The sequence below is a fragment of the Neopsephotus bourkii genome, unplaced genomic scaffold (assembly GCF_033783945.1).
Source record: "Neopsephotus bourkii isolate Nb327-2 ecotype Australia unplaced genomic scaffold, CSIRO-AGI_Nbou_v1 NB_1120, whole genome shotgun sequence".
NCBI classification, from domain to species: domain Eukaryota; kingdom Metazoa; phylum Chordata; class Aves; order Psittaciformes; family Psittacidae; genus Neopsephotus; species Neopsephotus bourkii.
In genome coordinates this window covers 1,643,979-1,659,329 of record NW_026901606.1, presented here as the reverse complement: position 1 = coordinate 1,659,329, position 15,351 = coordinate 1,643,979, and the positions used below count along the sequence as shown (strand labels likewise).

General features: G+C 42.8%; 1 protein-coding gene across 5 annotated transcripts; it reads right to left on the bottom strand.

Moving 5' to 3' along the window:
- Nucleotides 1–2,010: 2,010 nt before the first annotated feature.
- Nucleotides 2,011–13,973, bottom strand: TMEM40 (transmembrane protein 40). Of its 5 annotated transcripts, XM_061362344.1 has the most exons (14): nucleotides 13,755–13,967; nucleotides 13,300–13,499; nucleotides 10,135–10,191; nucleotides 9,411–9,547; nucleotides 8,678–8,822; nucleotides 7,395–7,502; nucleotides 6,682–6,735; nucleotides 5,772–5,807; nucleotides 5,370–5,402; nucleotides 4,003–4,065; nucleotides 3,609–3,680; nucleotides 3,453–3,527; nucleotides 2,667–2,729; nucleotides 2,011–2,206 (listed from the first exon to the last, which is right to left on the bottom strand). In XM_061362344.1, the coding sequence occupies exons 3-14, from the start codon at nucleotides 10,181–10,183 to the stop codon at nucleotides 2,187–2,189; spliced, it is 855 nt and encodes a 284-aa protein (XP_061218328.1). In that variant the 5' UTR covers nucleotides 10,184–10,191; nucleotides 13,300–13,499; nucleotides 13,755–13,967; the 3' UTR covers nucleotides 2,011–2,186. The 5 variants fall into 5 exon arrangements, with proteins under 5 accessions (XP_061218328.1, XP_061218324.1, XP_061218327.1 ...); XM_061362340.1 differs by lacking the exon at nucleotides 2,011–2,206 and having other exon boundaries at nucleotides 2,539–2,729; nucleotides 13,755–13,971; XM_061362343.1 differs by lacking the exons at nucleotides 2,011–2,206; nucleotides 5,772–5,807 and having other exon boundaries at nucleotides 2,539–2,729; nucleotides 13,755–13,973.
- Between the last annotated feature and the right edge of the window lie 1,378 nt (nucleotides 13,974–15,351).

Sequence of the window (15,351 nt, the reverse complement as noted above, 5' to 3'; positions counted from 1 at the left end):
CCTGCTGTGAGCTTTGGCACTGGAGCGGTTGGGTGTTTGCTGAAGGTCTGAGTGGGCTGTGCTTCAGCAGGGAAATAGGCGTTGGGCATTGCAGCCTAGAGTGAATTGAGTAACTCGTTCGGGTTTGGTCCAACTTACTGCTGAAGATTAAACTCATCTTGAAGGGGGTTCTGCGGAGCGTGTTAGACACTGGATAGTGAAAAGCAGGAACACGGACGGCAGGAGGAGGGGAGCTTGTGACTTTGCTTCTGCTCCTCCTGTTTTGTCCTTGCCATGTAAAGCCAAAGGCAAGGAGGAAATGCCATACATGCTGGGTAATGTCGAAGCAGGGGGAGATGTACCAGGGGAAGGGCCAGTGGACCTGTGGGACTGAATGGTGAGTCCTGGCACGGGAGGGACCTGCTGGACCTAGAGAATGGAGGCTCAGTGAGCACAACTTCAGTTAAGGGGTTGAAAGTCTCCTGAACAACTTGTACTTTTTTGAGTGCTTGGCTAGTGTTGCAGTAAGGGTGATGTGCGAGACCATAGTAACAGTGTTGTCATTGGGCAAGAGACAGGATATTTAAACTGCAGAGATGGAGTGGGGAAGGAGCTGAAAGAAGAGCAGGAAGATCCCAGATACCTGAAAGGATGCAACTAAGTATGTAAGTTGATCTTTTTCTTTAGAACTGACTCTTCTTATGTGAGCTGCTCTCAGTTGGGAGAGTTCACCTCCCATAATGGGTTCCACTGGATGAGTTTTAAATGTTTTGTTATTTTACCCTTAAGCAGCTTGTTCATGAAAAAAACCTCATTTTGTTGACTGCTATTTGCAGTCAAAAAGCAAATTTGAAAATATATTTAGTAGTAAAATGTTTCTCATTCTGATTATTCCACAAAATACTTTTCAGAAAGATGTTTTACAGCAAAGGAAACTGGTTTTCATCAGAGCAGGGTGACTGTGCATAGACTTTCTGTTCACCCCAAAACCATTTGACATTAACCCTACCATACTGGGCTGAGCAAGACTATTTGCAGACTAGCAACACAGAAGATACAGTACTTTGGTATGACAGAATTTCTACAAAGACATGTAAATGAGAATATAAATATTACAAATAAATTGTATTCATCCTTACTTGGCTTAACCCCTGCCATGCTAGATACCTGCTGGGCTCTGTGGGTGCAGGCCTGCGTACATCTGTTGGCATTTCTGGATGTGGAAATGGAGCTGCAGTGAACACAAATGATCCACGCCGGTGCTCAGAATTAAGTGCAACTGAAAAGTAAGTGTTTTAATTTTCTAAGCAAGGCTTGAAATTGCTTCTCTAAAACCCTGTGTTGTTTGGGTTTAATGGCTTTTAGATCTGCATTTCCTTACAGTTCCATATTTTACGGCTCTCTCTGTATGATCTGGTACCTTCACTTTTGTATGGGTATAATTGCATTAGCCCTACATATATAACGTGCAACATGCCCCTGTAAAATGAAAGGGATGTTAAAGTTGCACTTTCTTTTACTCCAATAAAGAAAAATGTTGGGGGATGGATGAGTTAAATCAAGCACTTTATTTTTCCCCTCAGAAAGAGAGATGAAATTTGCTGCTCTTAATAATCTCATTCCTGCATCATTATTGTCACTGCATGTTACATCTCACCCAGCTTTCATGGGGTGAAATCATTATACGCCTACTGTATTGAGCTCTGCCACAATAAATTAATCTGCTTCAGTGCTGTTGCGCTGTTAGGGCTCAGCTGTGTAAGCAAGAGGCTGATGTGTGCCTGGATTGTGGCATCACACAGGGTGAAGAGGAGGCAGCTTTTTGGGTGCCAAGATTCCTACTGAAACATCCAGAAATGGTGAAGGATAATAGTGGTCATTGTGTTGATTTTGATACACCATAGGCAGACTAACATGGTTGCACTGGGGAGGGAAGGAGAATGTGTTTATATTTAATGCAATTAGTATAACCCTACATCCAGATTGTCTATGAGCTCTGCCGAGCCATGAATCGCTTCAGAAAGAGTAGGACCCTGTACTGAAGTTTGAGCTTTATTTTTGTGGGGAAGGAATGATGTCTTTCTATGGTTTAACATTTAATTATTTCACATTAGCCATTAGGTTTCTGTGTTCACATCACAAAGCAGCTCTTTAATACTAGAAATTCGGACAGCAGGGTTCTGTGGAACTCTCCTGAAATACTCCTCCTAGTCAGCCTTCCTCATACCTGCATGATGAAGGAAAAGATGACTGTCAGGACTATTGGTTGCAAGTTGTAACATATTGATACAGCTGTTTAGCATTCTTCATATTCTGCGTTCATGAACACAGACAAATATGAGCCTGGAGTCTGCCTGAAGACCCAGCATGAGAAACCTACTCCTACTCCCTCTGTTTTTAATTGAGATACAGAATTCTTACGCAGACATTGTCAGGAAACAGTATCCCACAGCAGGCAGAGTATTAAAAATGTGGAAATGCTCTGCCACAGGGTGAGTCAAGAATAATTCCTTTTCACCCCCAGGCACCTGTCATGAACTAGAGTGAAATATTTTTACATTTTTCTATTTTTAATTAGGAAGATGGAAAGTCATAATCTGGAGAAGTTCATCTTAAGACTTTACTAAAATGAAGCACCCAGAAAGATCCAAGGGCTATGCATGCAGTCAGTAACAGGTCCCCCTTACCTGTTAGCCTGAATTTGTCGATCAGAGGAACAAAGCTGTTAAGTACACTCCGAATTCGGTACACTAATGGCGGAAACAAACACATTTTGTCAAGGTGAGCCAGATGGCAACATAAAACATAGAAAAATGGGAAAACCCAAACACTGGCATTTGCAGTATCAATGAACCAAGATCCCTATTTAAAGAAGCATGTGTGCAATATCATTAATGAGAAAGTTGTGACCAGGCTGATTTCTGAGAACCAGCCACAACCTACCAAAAACGTTAGCCCACAATTAAAGCGGTGACTCCTGTTCTCAGCTGGGAAGCTGTCACTTGCTGCTAGTTGCACCTTTCTTGCCACATCCCATGGGATTGCTGAGAATGCTCATATTTTTAATAGTATTTTCAGTAGCTGCCACCATCCCGGTTCAGCCGCCTCAGTGCCAGGGGGTGAATGGCAGCCTGAGTGTGCAGCACCTTATAGAGCGTATCTGGGAAGGCTGCTCTGCTGCTAAAATTGTCTGTTGTCATGGCAACTCAGCATTCAGCCATTGCTGCGGGAAGAGGTGACTCAGGGTCTTGTGATCATTGAGAACGAAAAATGAGTCAACCTTGCCCTTCATTGTCGCTAAGGCACGTTTGTCTCTAGCCCCACTGGAATGGTGGATGAGATGTTACAGGATCACTCCATGGTGACGTACAGCATCGCAGCATGAGCCATTCTATGGATTTGCATTGCTCAATGACTCTGTGACCTTGTACCATTAGTGCAGATACAGCATTGTCTGCTGTAGATACACTTACCTAGACCAAAGTAGATCCCAGTGGTTTCCAAGGAAGCAAAGGTGACCAAACCAGTTCCAAGAGAAATAGTCCAATCTAAGGCAACAAACTAAAGGTTTGGCTTTGATCACGTTTCCAGTGTGCAACATTTATCCTTCTGTTGAAGTCTTGCCTTACCTTTGTAGTAGTAGTAGCAAATTAGTAAAGCTCCAATTGCAAAGCAAAGAATTACAAAATGAAAGAATTCATCTGAAATAGAGAGGGGAAAATTAGGTCACAACTGCAGGCATGGCCCTTACAAATACACCTTAAGATACAGTGTATCTATGGCTCAGATAATACAGTCTGTTTCCACAAGATGTCTTGTACACCAGATTCAATTACAAAACATCCATGTGCGTGTTACAAGAAGTTGTGATCATTTTCATCAAGAAGCCTTGATGCATTTCAACGAAGTACTCATGTCAAAAAACAGGTTTTTTTTTGACCCAGAGATCTTATTCATGGCCTAAGGCTTAACAGGGTTGACATCAACTGAACTGAAAGAAAGAAATAGATTTAAAAAGATTACCATCTTTACGTATGCCCATCCATCGAACTGTCCACTGATGGAGGTGAGTGTTCTCCTCATATGCTACAAAAAAGAAATGCCTTTTATCACCATGGAATTCTTTAATCGATTCTCAGAACAGAATAGATGTAAAACTGTTCAAAGGAGAAGATCTATGAGGCTTTCAGCTGAAATTATCAATCTTTAAATCACCCCCAAAAGCAGGTTGGTTGTTTTTAAAAAGGCATAATCAGATGGTCCCATTAACAATACAGAATTATTTCAAAGCACTCTAGTCTGAGACAATTGGTAGTCTCAGAATTAGTGGGAGTAAAGCAGTAGTACAAGGAAGCTTCAGTCTGATCTTTGGGTGCTTTGCACAATCACAGCCACCATAATACAACCATCTTCATTACCAAGCATATAAGAACCATCAATCTACTTATGCCTGATGCTGAACTATTTCTGTACCTCCAAAATTAAGAACTGTAGCTGGCAATTACTCTCTTTAGCTAGCTTACTGATACATAGAAAGAATAACAGAACAACAAGCTAGATATTTTTAGAGGCTTAAATAGAGAGTGTTTCACTCAATGCCAGTTGTGTGCAGTTGCCAAATTGCATTCTTTTTCCAACTGTATTGTCCCCAAGAGCCCAATGTTTTACCAGATCGCCAATGACGTGCAGAGCAGAAGGCTTTTTTCCTTTTTCTGTTTGTTGCTCACAGAAGACCCCTGGGCAGGCTGCTGTGTGTCAGCCTTTGGGAGTTGATTCATCACTAGTTCTAGGTGCTGATTTCACTTACACTGGTCTGTGCATACAGGCAACCACTGCCTGGCTCTAAAGATGTAACAGGCAAGTACTGGAAATGTATTCCAAATGGGCTATAGGCTCTTGCTGCTGTGCTTTTAAACCATTGTGCTTTTAAAGCAATTCAACTTTGCCAAAAAATTCTGGATTGGGTCACCTGATACTGGAGTGTATTTATAAATTCTTGATTATTTCAGCATTCTGGATTGACCAAGTTCTGGGTTGGGGACAAACTCCAGTTATTTGGTTACTAATGTTAACATAGTGTTGCGCTAGCCTGACCCACACATGTTCCTCTCTGCACTTGTATGAATGATGCACAGATGCAGAATTTATCAGAATACCAATTCATGCTGGGTGAGTTCTGCATTACTCTGCCTCCTAAATGCAATAGTCCCACTGCACCTTTGTGTCACGGGATGACTTGCACAGTATTTCTTCTGTTGATGCATTTTAATAACTATTCTCAAATTTCCACCTTTTGACAAATATCTGGGTATCAAGGAGATAGTATAATCAAAACTTAGTTCTGAAAGACAGCACCCACAAAAAAAGAGCTTCTGCTTGTTTGTACTTACCATCTACAACTGAATCTTCTCTTCTGGTAATCGCTGAAAAGCAACATAGTTTCCTTATTTCTGATGGTAAAATACAAATTCCTTGTTTCCCATCATTATCAGCGCTAGCAAGCACAGCCAGTATTTGCATATTTGGTGACACATAGAGACAAACCATTACTTGAAAGTGCCAGGAAATCAGGGAAGTTAAAACAGCCCAAGAATAGATAACAATAAAACCCACTAGTCACAGTGATCCCGGGTTCTTTGAAACAGCTGGGCAGTAAGAGATTGATGGGCTCCATGTCCAGTTGCTAGAACCAAACTGGATGGGTGTTTCTTAATATATAAGCATGGCAGAAAGAAGAAGCTACAGTTAAGAGTCTTCCTTTCAAGAGGATGAGATTATCTGGGAATGTTTACCTGAATCTGTGTAGGGAACGACCTCTGCTGGTACACCTAAAATATTACACATGGATGATATAGATTAATGCCCCTGATGAATACACATGGCTTGACATAAGTCCTAGCCCATGCACCTCTATTGAAATTAGCGTGATTGTGTAAAAGTGACAAGGCAGATCCCAGCTCCAGCCACTAGAGAGGGCATCTTAGCTGTGGGTTATGCAGTATGAATGCAGGAAACATAAATGGATTATTAACACCTCACATTCCATCTCTCAGTATCTGGGCTCAGGTAGATCCAGACTCCTGTGAGAAAAATTAGATCTCCTAATGTCAGTTTAAATGATCCAGCCTTACATCTGAGCTGAGATCTATTTAAGACATTAAGTGATTAAAGCTTTAATTGTTTTACATCGGTGTTTCTACACCATAAGCTGACAGCTATTGCTGTGTGTTGACACAGCACATTTTCTTCAGCTGCACAGTACTTATTTTCCATTTTTCCTTTGGGAGTAAAGAAAGAGCCTTGGGAAGGAGACCCAAGATGTGGTTCTCGCTGATCTCTGGTCAGTGCTCACTGCAACCCCTGTAAGTAGTGGCTGTGACAGGTATTTTCAAAGCTCTTTCGCTGCATTTCAACGGCAGTGGTGCAGATCCAGGCAGCAGGACTTCTCCCACCACAGCAGGTTTTGCTGTTCTGGTTAAACTCTAAGCACAGGGCATGGGTAAGCATTGGTATGACTTGAGCGTCATCTTGTAGGAAATGCCTTTCCTACAGCCAGATTCTGACTGGTCATTTTCCTATGTCTGTACAGGCTAATATACCTTTGCTCAAATGTCCAACCAAAGAATGCCATAAGTTATTCATTTTTTTCTTGTTATATTGGTTATCTTTAGTAAAAACAATACTGTTGTGACTTTGTCCTACCTCCAAGTAATTGGCCTTCAGTCTTCTGTCTTCCTAAATCTTCCCCATCACTGTCTGGACAAAGTGTTTTTTCATCAGATTAAAGAAAAATGTGCCAGCAGTATCAGAAACAACAGCACTATAGCTGTTTGCTCATAATATTAGTTGTAGGATACGTAGGTAAAAATCAAGGCTTTGAAATGCAAGGATCGTTGTCAGGTGCTTTTGCCTCACAGCTCTCTGCCAAGCTGGCTGAATAGGAGAAAATCAGCAAAATCCGAAGTTGGAATAATTTGTATAAAGGGGTGTAGTAAGAAAGTTCTTATTTGAAATGGGAACATCAGCACTGTTCACGTATGTACCATGGCACTGGCAGCTCCTACAGTACATGATCGTTCTTTGCCTCCCCCTGTAACACAGGCTTCACTTGCACTGTAAGCACTGAGGATCACAGAAGTTAGGACTTTTTATTTGGAAAGAAATCCTGCAGCAGAATTCCATGTTTCTGAAACCTCCAACTTCCACAAGAGCAGGAGGCAGCCACTATGGAGCGATAATGAATCTGAACATACTGATTATTTTCTCTGCTCTCTCTTTTGCATAATTTCTCACTATTTTTTCCGGAGTTCTGCAGAATTGCTATAGAACTGCTGCAAGTCTGATGTGGATCTCTCATTGAACGTGCAATCGGATTAAATTACCTATCAGTGGAAAACAAAATAAATCCTCTTTACCTTGTGTATCTTCATCCGTGGACTCCTGGGATGAGTTTTCAGCCTTTTTATCCCCTTGTGAATGCACAAGATTCCTTTCTAATCTCTTCAGGAGTTTCAGTTTTTCATCTGTTTTATCAATAGAGAAAAAGGTATTAGAAACAACTGTTCACATTTACTCTCTTTTACAATGACAGATTTCACACTGGTTGAATTAGAAGTTGTCTGTTGGGAAATCAGACCCTTAGTCTTATTTCAGCTGTGGTTTTTGTGCACAAGGAGTAAGTACAAAGCATTACAGATTAAAGCATCCTACACACTACTGTCAAGACTTCCCTAAAAGAGTGTGGGAGATGCCTAAAGTTTCATATTCTGGCCTTTAATTTACTCACAATGATACCTCTATGAAAACTCCCATTCCCTGAAGCAACAGCAGCTACAGCTGAAAGATGCTTTAGTTGAAGAATAGTTGCTCACCCTTCCCTCCATTATTTCTCCCTTCACCCCTGACTTCTGAAAGATTCCCTCTGTTCATGCCATAGTGCCAGCACCCTCTTGTGGCACAAGAGCAGAGCCCTCAAAGCCAGCCAGGCCAAATCCCCGGGAGGAGAAACCTTCATGAACATGTCTGATCAAGACAAAAAGGGGAACAGAATCTCCTTAAGGGTATCCAGTTAAATTCAGGGTCATCTTAATGAGTGCAGCTTTGTAAGCTATTAAAGAAAGACAATTAATGATTTTATGGACCCTGTCGAACTGCACTTAGTTTCTTACTGCACACCCAAGCATGAGAAATGCAGTGGAGTCTATTTGACCCTTGCTGCCAGGTTTAGCATCCTGAGAGGCTCTATCCTCTATCCATTACATGTGCTCCTACAGCCACTTGCAAATACATTTTCAGTGGCTCAGCTTGGATTTCTCACCACTGTGAGAGCTCAGGGAGGTCCGGGCTGACTGGATAACAGTTCATGCAAAAAAGCATCCTAGGTGTCATGAATCCAGTTAGACAGGAAAAATCAGGACATAACTTTGACTCAGAGAAATTTGTTTGGCATCACTATGACAGGATATCCTCTCTCCCTGAATACATGTGTTTTTTTCCCTGAGAAGAAGTGAAATCAAACTAAAACGTACTGTCTTTGGCTCCCATTATCACCATGCCTAACTGACTTTCCTAAGCAGTACTTTAGACATTTTAGCTGTTGACTAATAATTACTTCCAAGCATTTTCAAACTGATGTCAAGTCCCACTGGCACTGCAGTAACTTTGACAAAAGAGCTGACGTGCAGCTCGTAGGACTCACCCTTTCCCTTGGAGCTGGGCAGCTGCCTGTATCCAGGTGGATTCCTTGTCTTCAGCAAGAGGTAGAGAACAGTCATGGCCCTCACTCCTTCCTCTTCTATGGCTTTCAGGCAGGCTGCAAGTGGGACATTGCAGTTGTTGATGAGCTGAAAGAAAAGTAAGTAAATAGCAAATAGTCCTACCAACAAAACATAACCTGTAAAAACATATCCTGCTATATAAATGAATGTATCCTGCCCCATCTGTCAGAAAGGTAATCCCCTGATCCTACTACACAAAATCAGGGAAATCAGGGACAGAGTCATGCCAAAGATGGGAAGAAGATGTAAACTCCATTCAGCAAATCATAGCTGAGCCATAAGCTTGAAAAAAACCATTGTGTACAACAGTTAACTGTCTAAAGAGCTAGAGAAATACAGGGTGTGAAAATGGACATGGAACCTCTGCAGTATCTTACAGCAAAAATGTCACTAACAACGGTCCTGCCTTGAAAACTGAGCTGGACAGATCCTGAGGAGTTTACACAAAGGCAGTTATTTTTGCACATGGAGAACAACGAAGGAAAAACCAGGGGCCTGAGTCTCATTTATCGAAGTGCCCTTTTACAGCGCTTCCATATTTTAGATACATTTTAGCATATCAACTAATTAGATTGTATGTTTTCTCTCTCCAAATTACAAAAGTATCTGTATAACAATGTTTTTCAAAGGATGCACGTGTCTTCAGTAACTTACATTCTTGTCTTCAGTACTCAGGACAGGCGGATCGATAGCAGCTAAACATTTTACAAGTGATTCCCAGAAGGACTTGTTTGTTTTCTCATGATTCTGCAAGTAACTGGCATCAGCAGCAAAAGCCCTCCGGAAAATGTCTGGAAGGGAAAACAAGCAAATCACTGTGCAGCAATAGAGGTGGGTTGCAGGGCAGTGCTCTTACTGTGCTGAGCACAGATATGGTGACAGACATCAGACTCTCAATACACTGCCCAGCATCTGCACTTGAGCCTAGAGGAAACAGCAGTGCTGTGTTATGTAAAGCAATTCAGTCTGGCAGAAATCAGTAGAAAAATGTCAACAGCCCATACAAATCACTGATGCCTCTGTGCCAGAGAAGCAGGGGAAGTATTCCTGGCTATTTAATGGATACTTATTCTGACCATGCTGCTTTACAGACAGGCAGAAAGGGATGGATACCAGGTTATTGAGACACCTCATCAGGCATTTAATGCACAACAAAATCTACTTCAGTCATCTGAATTCCAACCAGCACACACTTAAGGCCTGATTGAGAAGCCTGTGGAAGAGCTGGGAACTGACTGCTGGTCTCTTTTTACAAGCAAGGAGATGGACGGAGTGTGTTTTCAGAGGAAATAAGTTTCCTTGACTCATAACCACTCTAGCAAACACTGCTGTGTAGTGTGAATGAGCCTAAGCTTTGATCTTCCTGCACTACACTTACCTTGCTGCTCTTCAGTGAGGTCTGGGAGTAGGACATTCAAGTTCTCCATTGCTGTGCCTGTTCAAAAGAGGAAAAAAAAGCATATTAGAAACAGATCTCTGGTTTTCTGAGTTAGATTTGCTTTTTTGCAAATGTGGTGTCTATCTCTAGGCACTTTAGTTTTGAAATCCTCTGTTGCAATGGGAGTTTCACATCATGATTCATTTACCTTCTGGGGACACCTCTGAGTGAGTCTTGCTGAGCTGGCCTTTGGTTATTAAGGAAGAACAAATGTCTGATCATCATGAGTAAAATGAAAAGAAATTACTTGATCATTCATGTTGTTGTTTTTTTACAACTACCAAGATATCTAATTAACTATTTACAACAGATGTGAGTAACAGGCCCTGTTCCATCCACAAAGCAATGTTTATTCTGTGCCTTTTACATCCTTATACTTACTATGTACCAGTTAGGGAAGATAGATGTGAAAATAGTTCATAGGAAGGCCCTGGAAGATTTAGAACCCTTGGCACTCAGAAGACTTTGACACTTCTACATCTGTTCTTCCCAGGCTGTCACGGAAAGAAGATTTCCACTAACCTTAGGTTTATGAATTACCAAATTGTGTCCATCTCAGATTTCTCACTGGTACTTTCACAGAAACAAAGCTTTCTGACATCTCCAAAATTCAGTATTTCCTTTTGTTTTGCTAAACTCACCCCAGAAATTTTGGGTTGAGGCTGTTTTATTCTGATGATGCATTGTTTGTAGTTCTGAACAGTTGCCTCTGCCCACCATGGTCCAGTATCCTGCTCTGACTGCATCCCCTCTCATGCAGCATCTCAACCAAGATACTATTGATTGTACTAAGAGATGCAAAAATGCTTGGGAGCCTGAAGTAGTTTCCACTATGCAGGGCACAATAGAAAAACTGTTTATACCCCCCCCCACATTTTCTGTGGGGTATAAACTCAAAACGGACTTTTGAGTCCATTCAACAAAACACTTCCAATCAAGCGGTTTGATACCCAAGTATTTCCTTTAAATTTTCCAGATGGAAACTGTTTCTTTTCCAACAGGCAGTTTCAGTTCTCTAAAGCCCCATCAGATCAGTCAGAAAAATAGTCTAATACAAAACCCAAACCAGGCCCATAGAATACCCTCAGAAGCACAGTGTAACACACATGCAAACCTATCTTCATTCTGGAAACAGAACAACTTTTTAGCATATCAGTTCTCACATAAAAGAAATTAGACACAGAGACTCCAAAACAGCTGCAAAACCCACCTCTCCTTTGGAACAAGGGCCGAGGTCCCACATTCCTGATATGTTGGTTTTTCCAGGGCCTTTCTCCTTTCCAAGCCTGCAAAACTACTCTTCAAGTGATAAGGTCCTTAGTTTGAAACTTTTTAGCCACTGGTTTGCTGTTTGGTTCTGGGAAAGTTACGTAACCCCTTTATCCAATTTTAAAGGCTAAGCCCAGGAAACTGCTTACCTGCCTTCCTACGTCTATTGTGAGAAAACAACAATTAAATAACTTAATTAAATTGTTCCTGATAATAACTCTATGCAAGACACCTACAAAAGATTATACCTTGTATTTAACCACCTGGTATAATACCTGGAAAGACTGGCAAGTTTCTGGACAAACAAGCTTTGAACTCTATCAGTTATAGAACTTTTTACCTCTCCCACAAGCCCTGACTGACTCACAGCCTTTGCTGCTGCAGCTGTGGCAGCAGCACGGTGTGACACAGGCTGGCAATGTGAGACTGTGAGCACCCGATAGGGAATGCAGGAAATGCATCTGCCCTCTCTGCCCTCTTTAAGCAACAGCCAATGTTGAAACACAGGAACCCAGCATACCACACCCTGGATAAACTCGTTCCTGGCCGCACAATAAAGAGTGTAATTTCTGTGTCATTGTGTATCCCTAGCTATGGTTTTCAGCCTTTCTCAGTATCTTCCTTGTCTCCCTGTTTACTCATCCTATACCTTGCAACAACATTTGCTTTTGTAAGCCATACCCATTCTGTGGAATGCATGGTTGAAACACCAGGCCTAAGGGGACAAAAATTACTTTAAATATAAAAATTTATTTTTTTAAGTGAATTGCCTTTCATAAACATCCACATATTTTACTGTTGAGTGACATTCAGGAGGTTTGCCTTTGGTGCTCCTAATACCTAGTGAAAGCCACTTCCATTGGCACATTTGATGCATGTTGCTATTCCCATGACATGAACCTGCCACGGTAGCTGCCATATGCATCATCCCAAAGACAAAATGAGCAGGTAGGCACTAGCAGATCTGTCCCACCACAAAGAGCAGATTCAAAACTGAAGGCAGAGGAAACACTGTCAACCTCATTTGCTCTCAGACTAATTTACTTTAAGACCAGACTGCTCAGCTGTACCAGCAGCAGAAGCACATCTGCCTAATACATTTATGCACTCCATTATGATAAGTCCTGGTTGCCACAAAAGAAGAAGCCAGCATCTGCTCCCATCTCCCTTTCTGTGCCTCCAAGCATAGCAAAGCCCAGTCACCAAGGTTTACATAAATAAGGAAGTTGGGTACCTAATTTCTGTTAAACTATGGGCAATTAATTCCCCTGTGGCTCTTCCGGAAAGAAAATCAGATCTAAACAAAGAACAAATACAGGCACTTAATTACTGCATGTTTTTAAAGTGATTTAGTTGATTATACTTCATAAAGAAAGATGATGACAGACTGGCATTCCAGCCTCACCATGAGATCACTGAGGAATGACATGAACAACAGACATCATCTTGCTTCCCCCACAGCAAATCAGAACGTAATTGCAGTGAGGTCTTTTTAACATGTCAGAATAAGCTTTGTGTGCGGACTTCTCCCAGTTGTTTAGAAAGTGAGGTTAATAACCACTGTACACAACTTTTTTTGCTTAGCTGCTGCTGCTATGTAACTCAGTGAAATTGTACAATGGGATAGCAAAAAATACAAATAAAGTGAAATAAAACTGTTTTGCTTTGAGGCAAAAAACAGATAATCCTAAACCTTTTTCCTTTGGAACTACTTTCACCTTTCATTTTAAGTTACATGATGACAACAAATCTTGCTAAATTTTACTTTAAACATAAATACTAAGTCCCTCCCTGCCCTTTTCTCACACCAAACCAAACCAACTTCATAAAGCACACCTGCAAGCCTCAGGTAGGTCCTGTCAGCTGGTTCCACAGACGATGTCCTGGAGGGCTGTGGCTATGCTGAAAGCTGGTAGCTTCTTCCAGCAAGACAACAAAGACTGATCCACACAAGCTCAGTCTGAAACTGTTCCTACTCTAGGCTCCTTGGGCAATGCCACCAGCAAGATAACTCTGCTATTCATCTGCTTGCCTTCCTGTTGTCAAATATGGTTGAAGTGCAACAGAGAAGTAGCAAAACTCAAAGACCTCAGTGTGACTGGCCCCACGGAGCGAGCAAGGAGTAGTCATAGCCCATCCACCCCTTGCCACAGCACTGGCGCTTCCTCCCTCAGCTCTCACAGCAAGCCCAGACATGGTGGCCATGCTGCTGCCAACCTGAGTTGGTTTGCTGCCTGTTTTCCAGCTGGGCTGGTAACAGAATGTCAGTGCTTCCATATGCATTTACATACACCGTTGGAAATTACCTGGTTTGTATTTCTCCTTATGCTCTGTGTGCTCCTCTCTGTAGTCCTTGGAAAGCTCTGAAGGGAAGAAAATGAGCTCATCAGAAGCCAGAAGAGCTCATGCTTGTAGTCTGAGTAAAGTTAAGGCAAACAAGTCTTCATCTACACATAAAGAGCAGGGATTGCCACAAGGATTTTGTAAAAAAAAAATAAAAAATAAAAAAAAATCACAAAAAAAATATATTTCTTTTTTTAGAAGATAGATAAATCCACTCAAGACCACACAGAGGGTTCAGGGAAGCCCTCTGGCTCACACCCACAGCACCACAACCCCTTGTAAAGCAGTGTGACACCTCAGGGAGTTACCAACAGCCAAGACACAACCCCGAACCGCCCTCAGCCTCAACCACACGACGCTCCCGAACCCCTCCCTGGCAATTACCTGCAGGGCCACGTGGTGGCTCAGGCTCCCGGGGCAGGCGGGCAGGAAGGCACTGAGGCCAGCGCTGGGACCTCACGCGGCCGTCCTGACTCACAAGGAGAGCGGCGGCTGCTCCACATCATCCTCTGCCCGGTGGCAGCCACGCTCCAGGAGCGGTGGGAAGAGCTCAGTGCTTTCTGTCCTCAAGCTCTGCTGAAGCAGCCGAGGGCTGATCCCTCCATAGTGCACGGCCAAGGAGCCCAGACTAGCTGGGACCCCTGCCCTGCCTACAGCTGCTCTGTGCCCCTTTCAAGGCAGGAGGCCTGGGCCCATGAGGCAGTTTGGAGGCCAGGGCATGCTGCCCTCCTGCCCAGTGTCCCGAGGCTCAGGCAATGCCTACGCAGGAAGCCAGGAGATGGGCGGGTTTCATACCACACTCACCAGCAACTGGACACTGCCAGCAGAGGTCAGGTCCAGCATGATCTCCTGCTGTGTTTGCAGGCGGGGGGGTAAGAACAAAGTGGAGCACCCTGCACTGAATGCCAGGAGCCACGCAGGGTATGAGGGGCAATTTACTGCTCCTCAGTTTACCATTTACTCCCAGGTAATGGGGCCAGCCCTCATTTCCCCAACCTGCTCTGCTTTAGTATCAGACAGGAATCTCAATACCTGCATCAGCTGAGGCAAAGAAAATACTAGTGTTTCCTAAGGAAACCTCCCCAGCCTAGCTTTTGCTTTCACTATGACCAGGGGTCTCTCAGGCCTCACCATGCACCCTTAGATTTCCACCTGAACCTTCGCCAGGTACAAAAGTTCTCTTACATGTAGTCACGTTGAGGCATTTGTCAAATTAAGCTAACAACTTCACCCTGGTGCAGTGTGCAAGCGCAGGTTCATAGAATCATAGAATAGTTAGGGTTGGAAAAGACCTTAAGATCATCAAGTTCCAACCCCCCTTGCTATGGGCAGGGACACCTCGCTCTAAACCATATCACCCAAGAGTGCAGGTTGTGCACGCTCCCTCTGATCTCCATGTACCAATGCTTCTGGAGAGACTGGGATCCAGAGAAAGTAATTTGTACTTCCTGTAGGAGGTGTGCATTGAACTTTTCCTTTGACAGTTGGGTACTTTTTTTTGGTTGGTTGGGGTTTTTTAAAGCAGGGAGTTTCACCAGTTTTCCT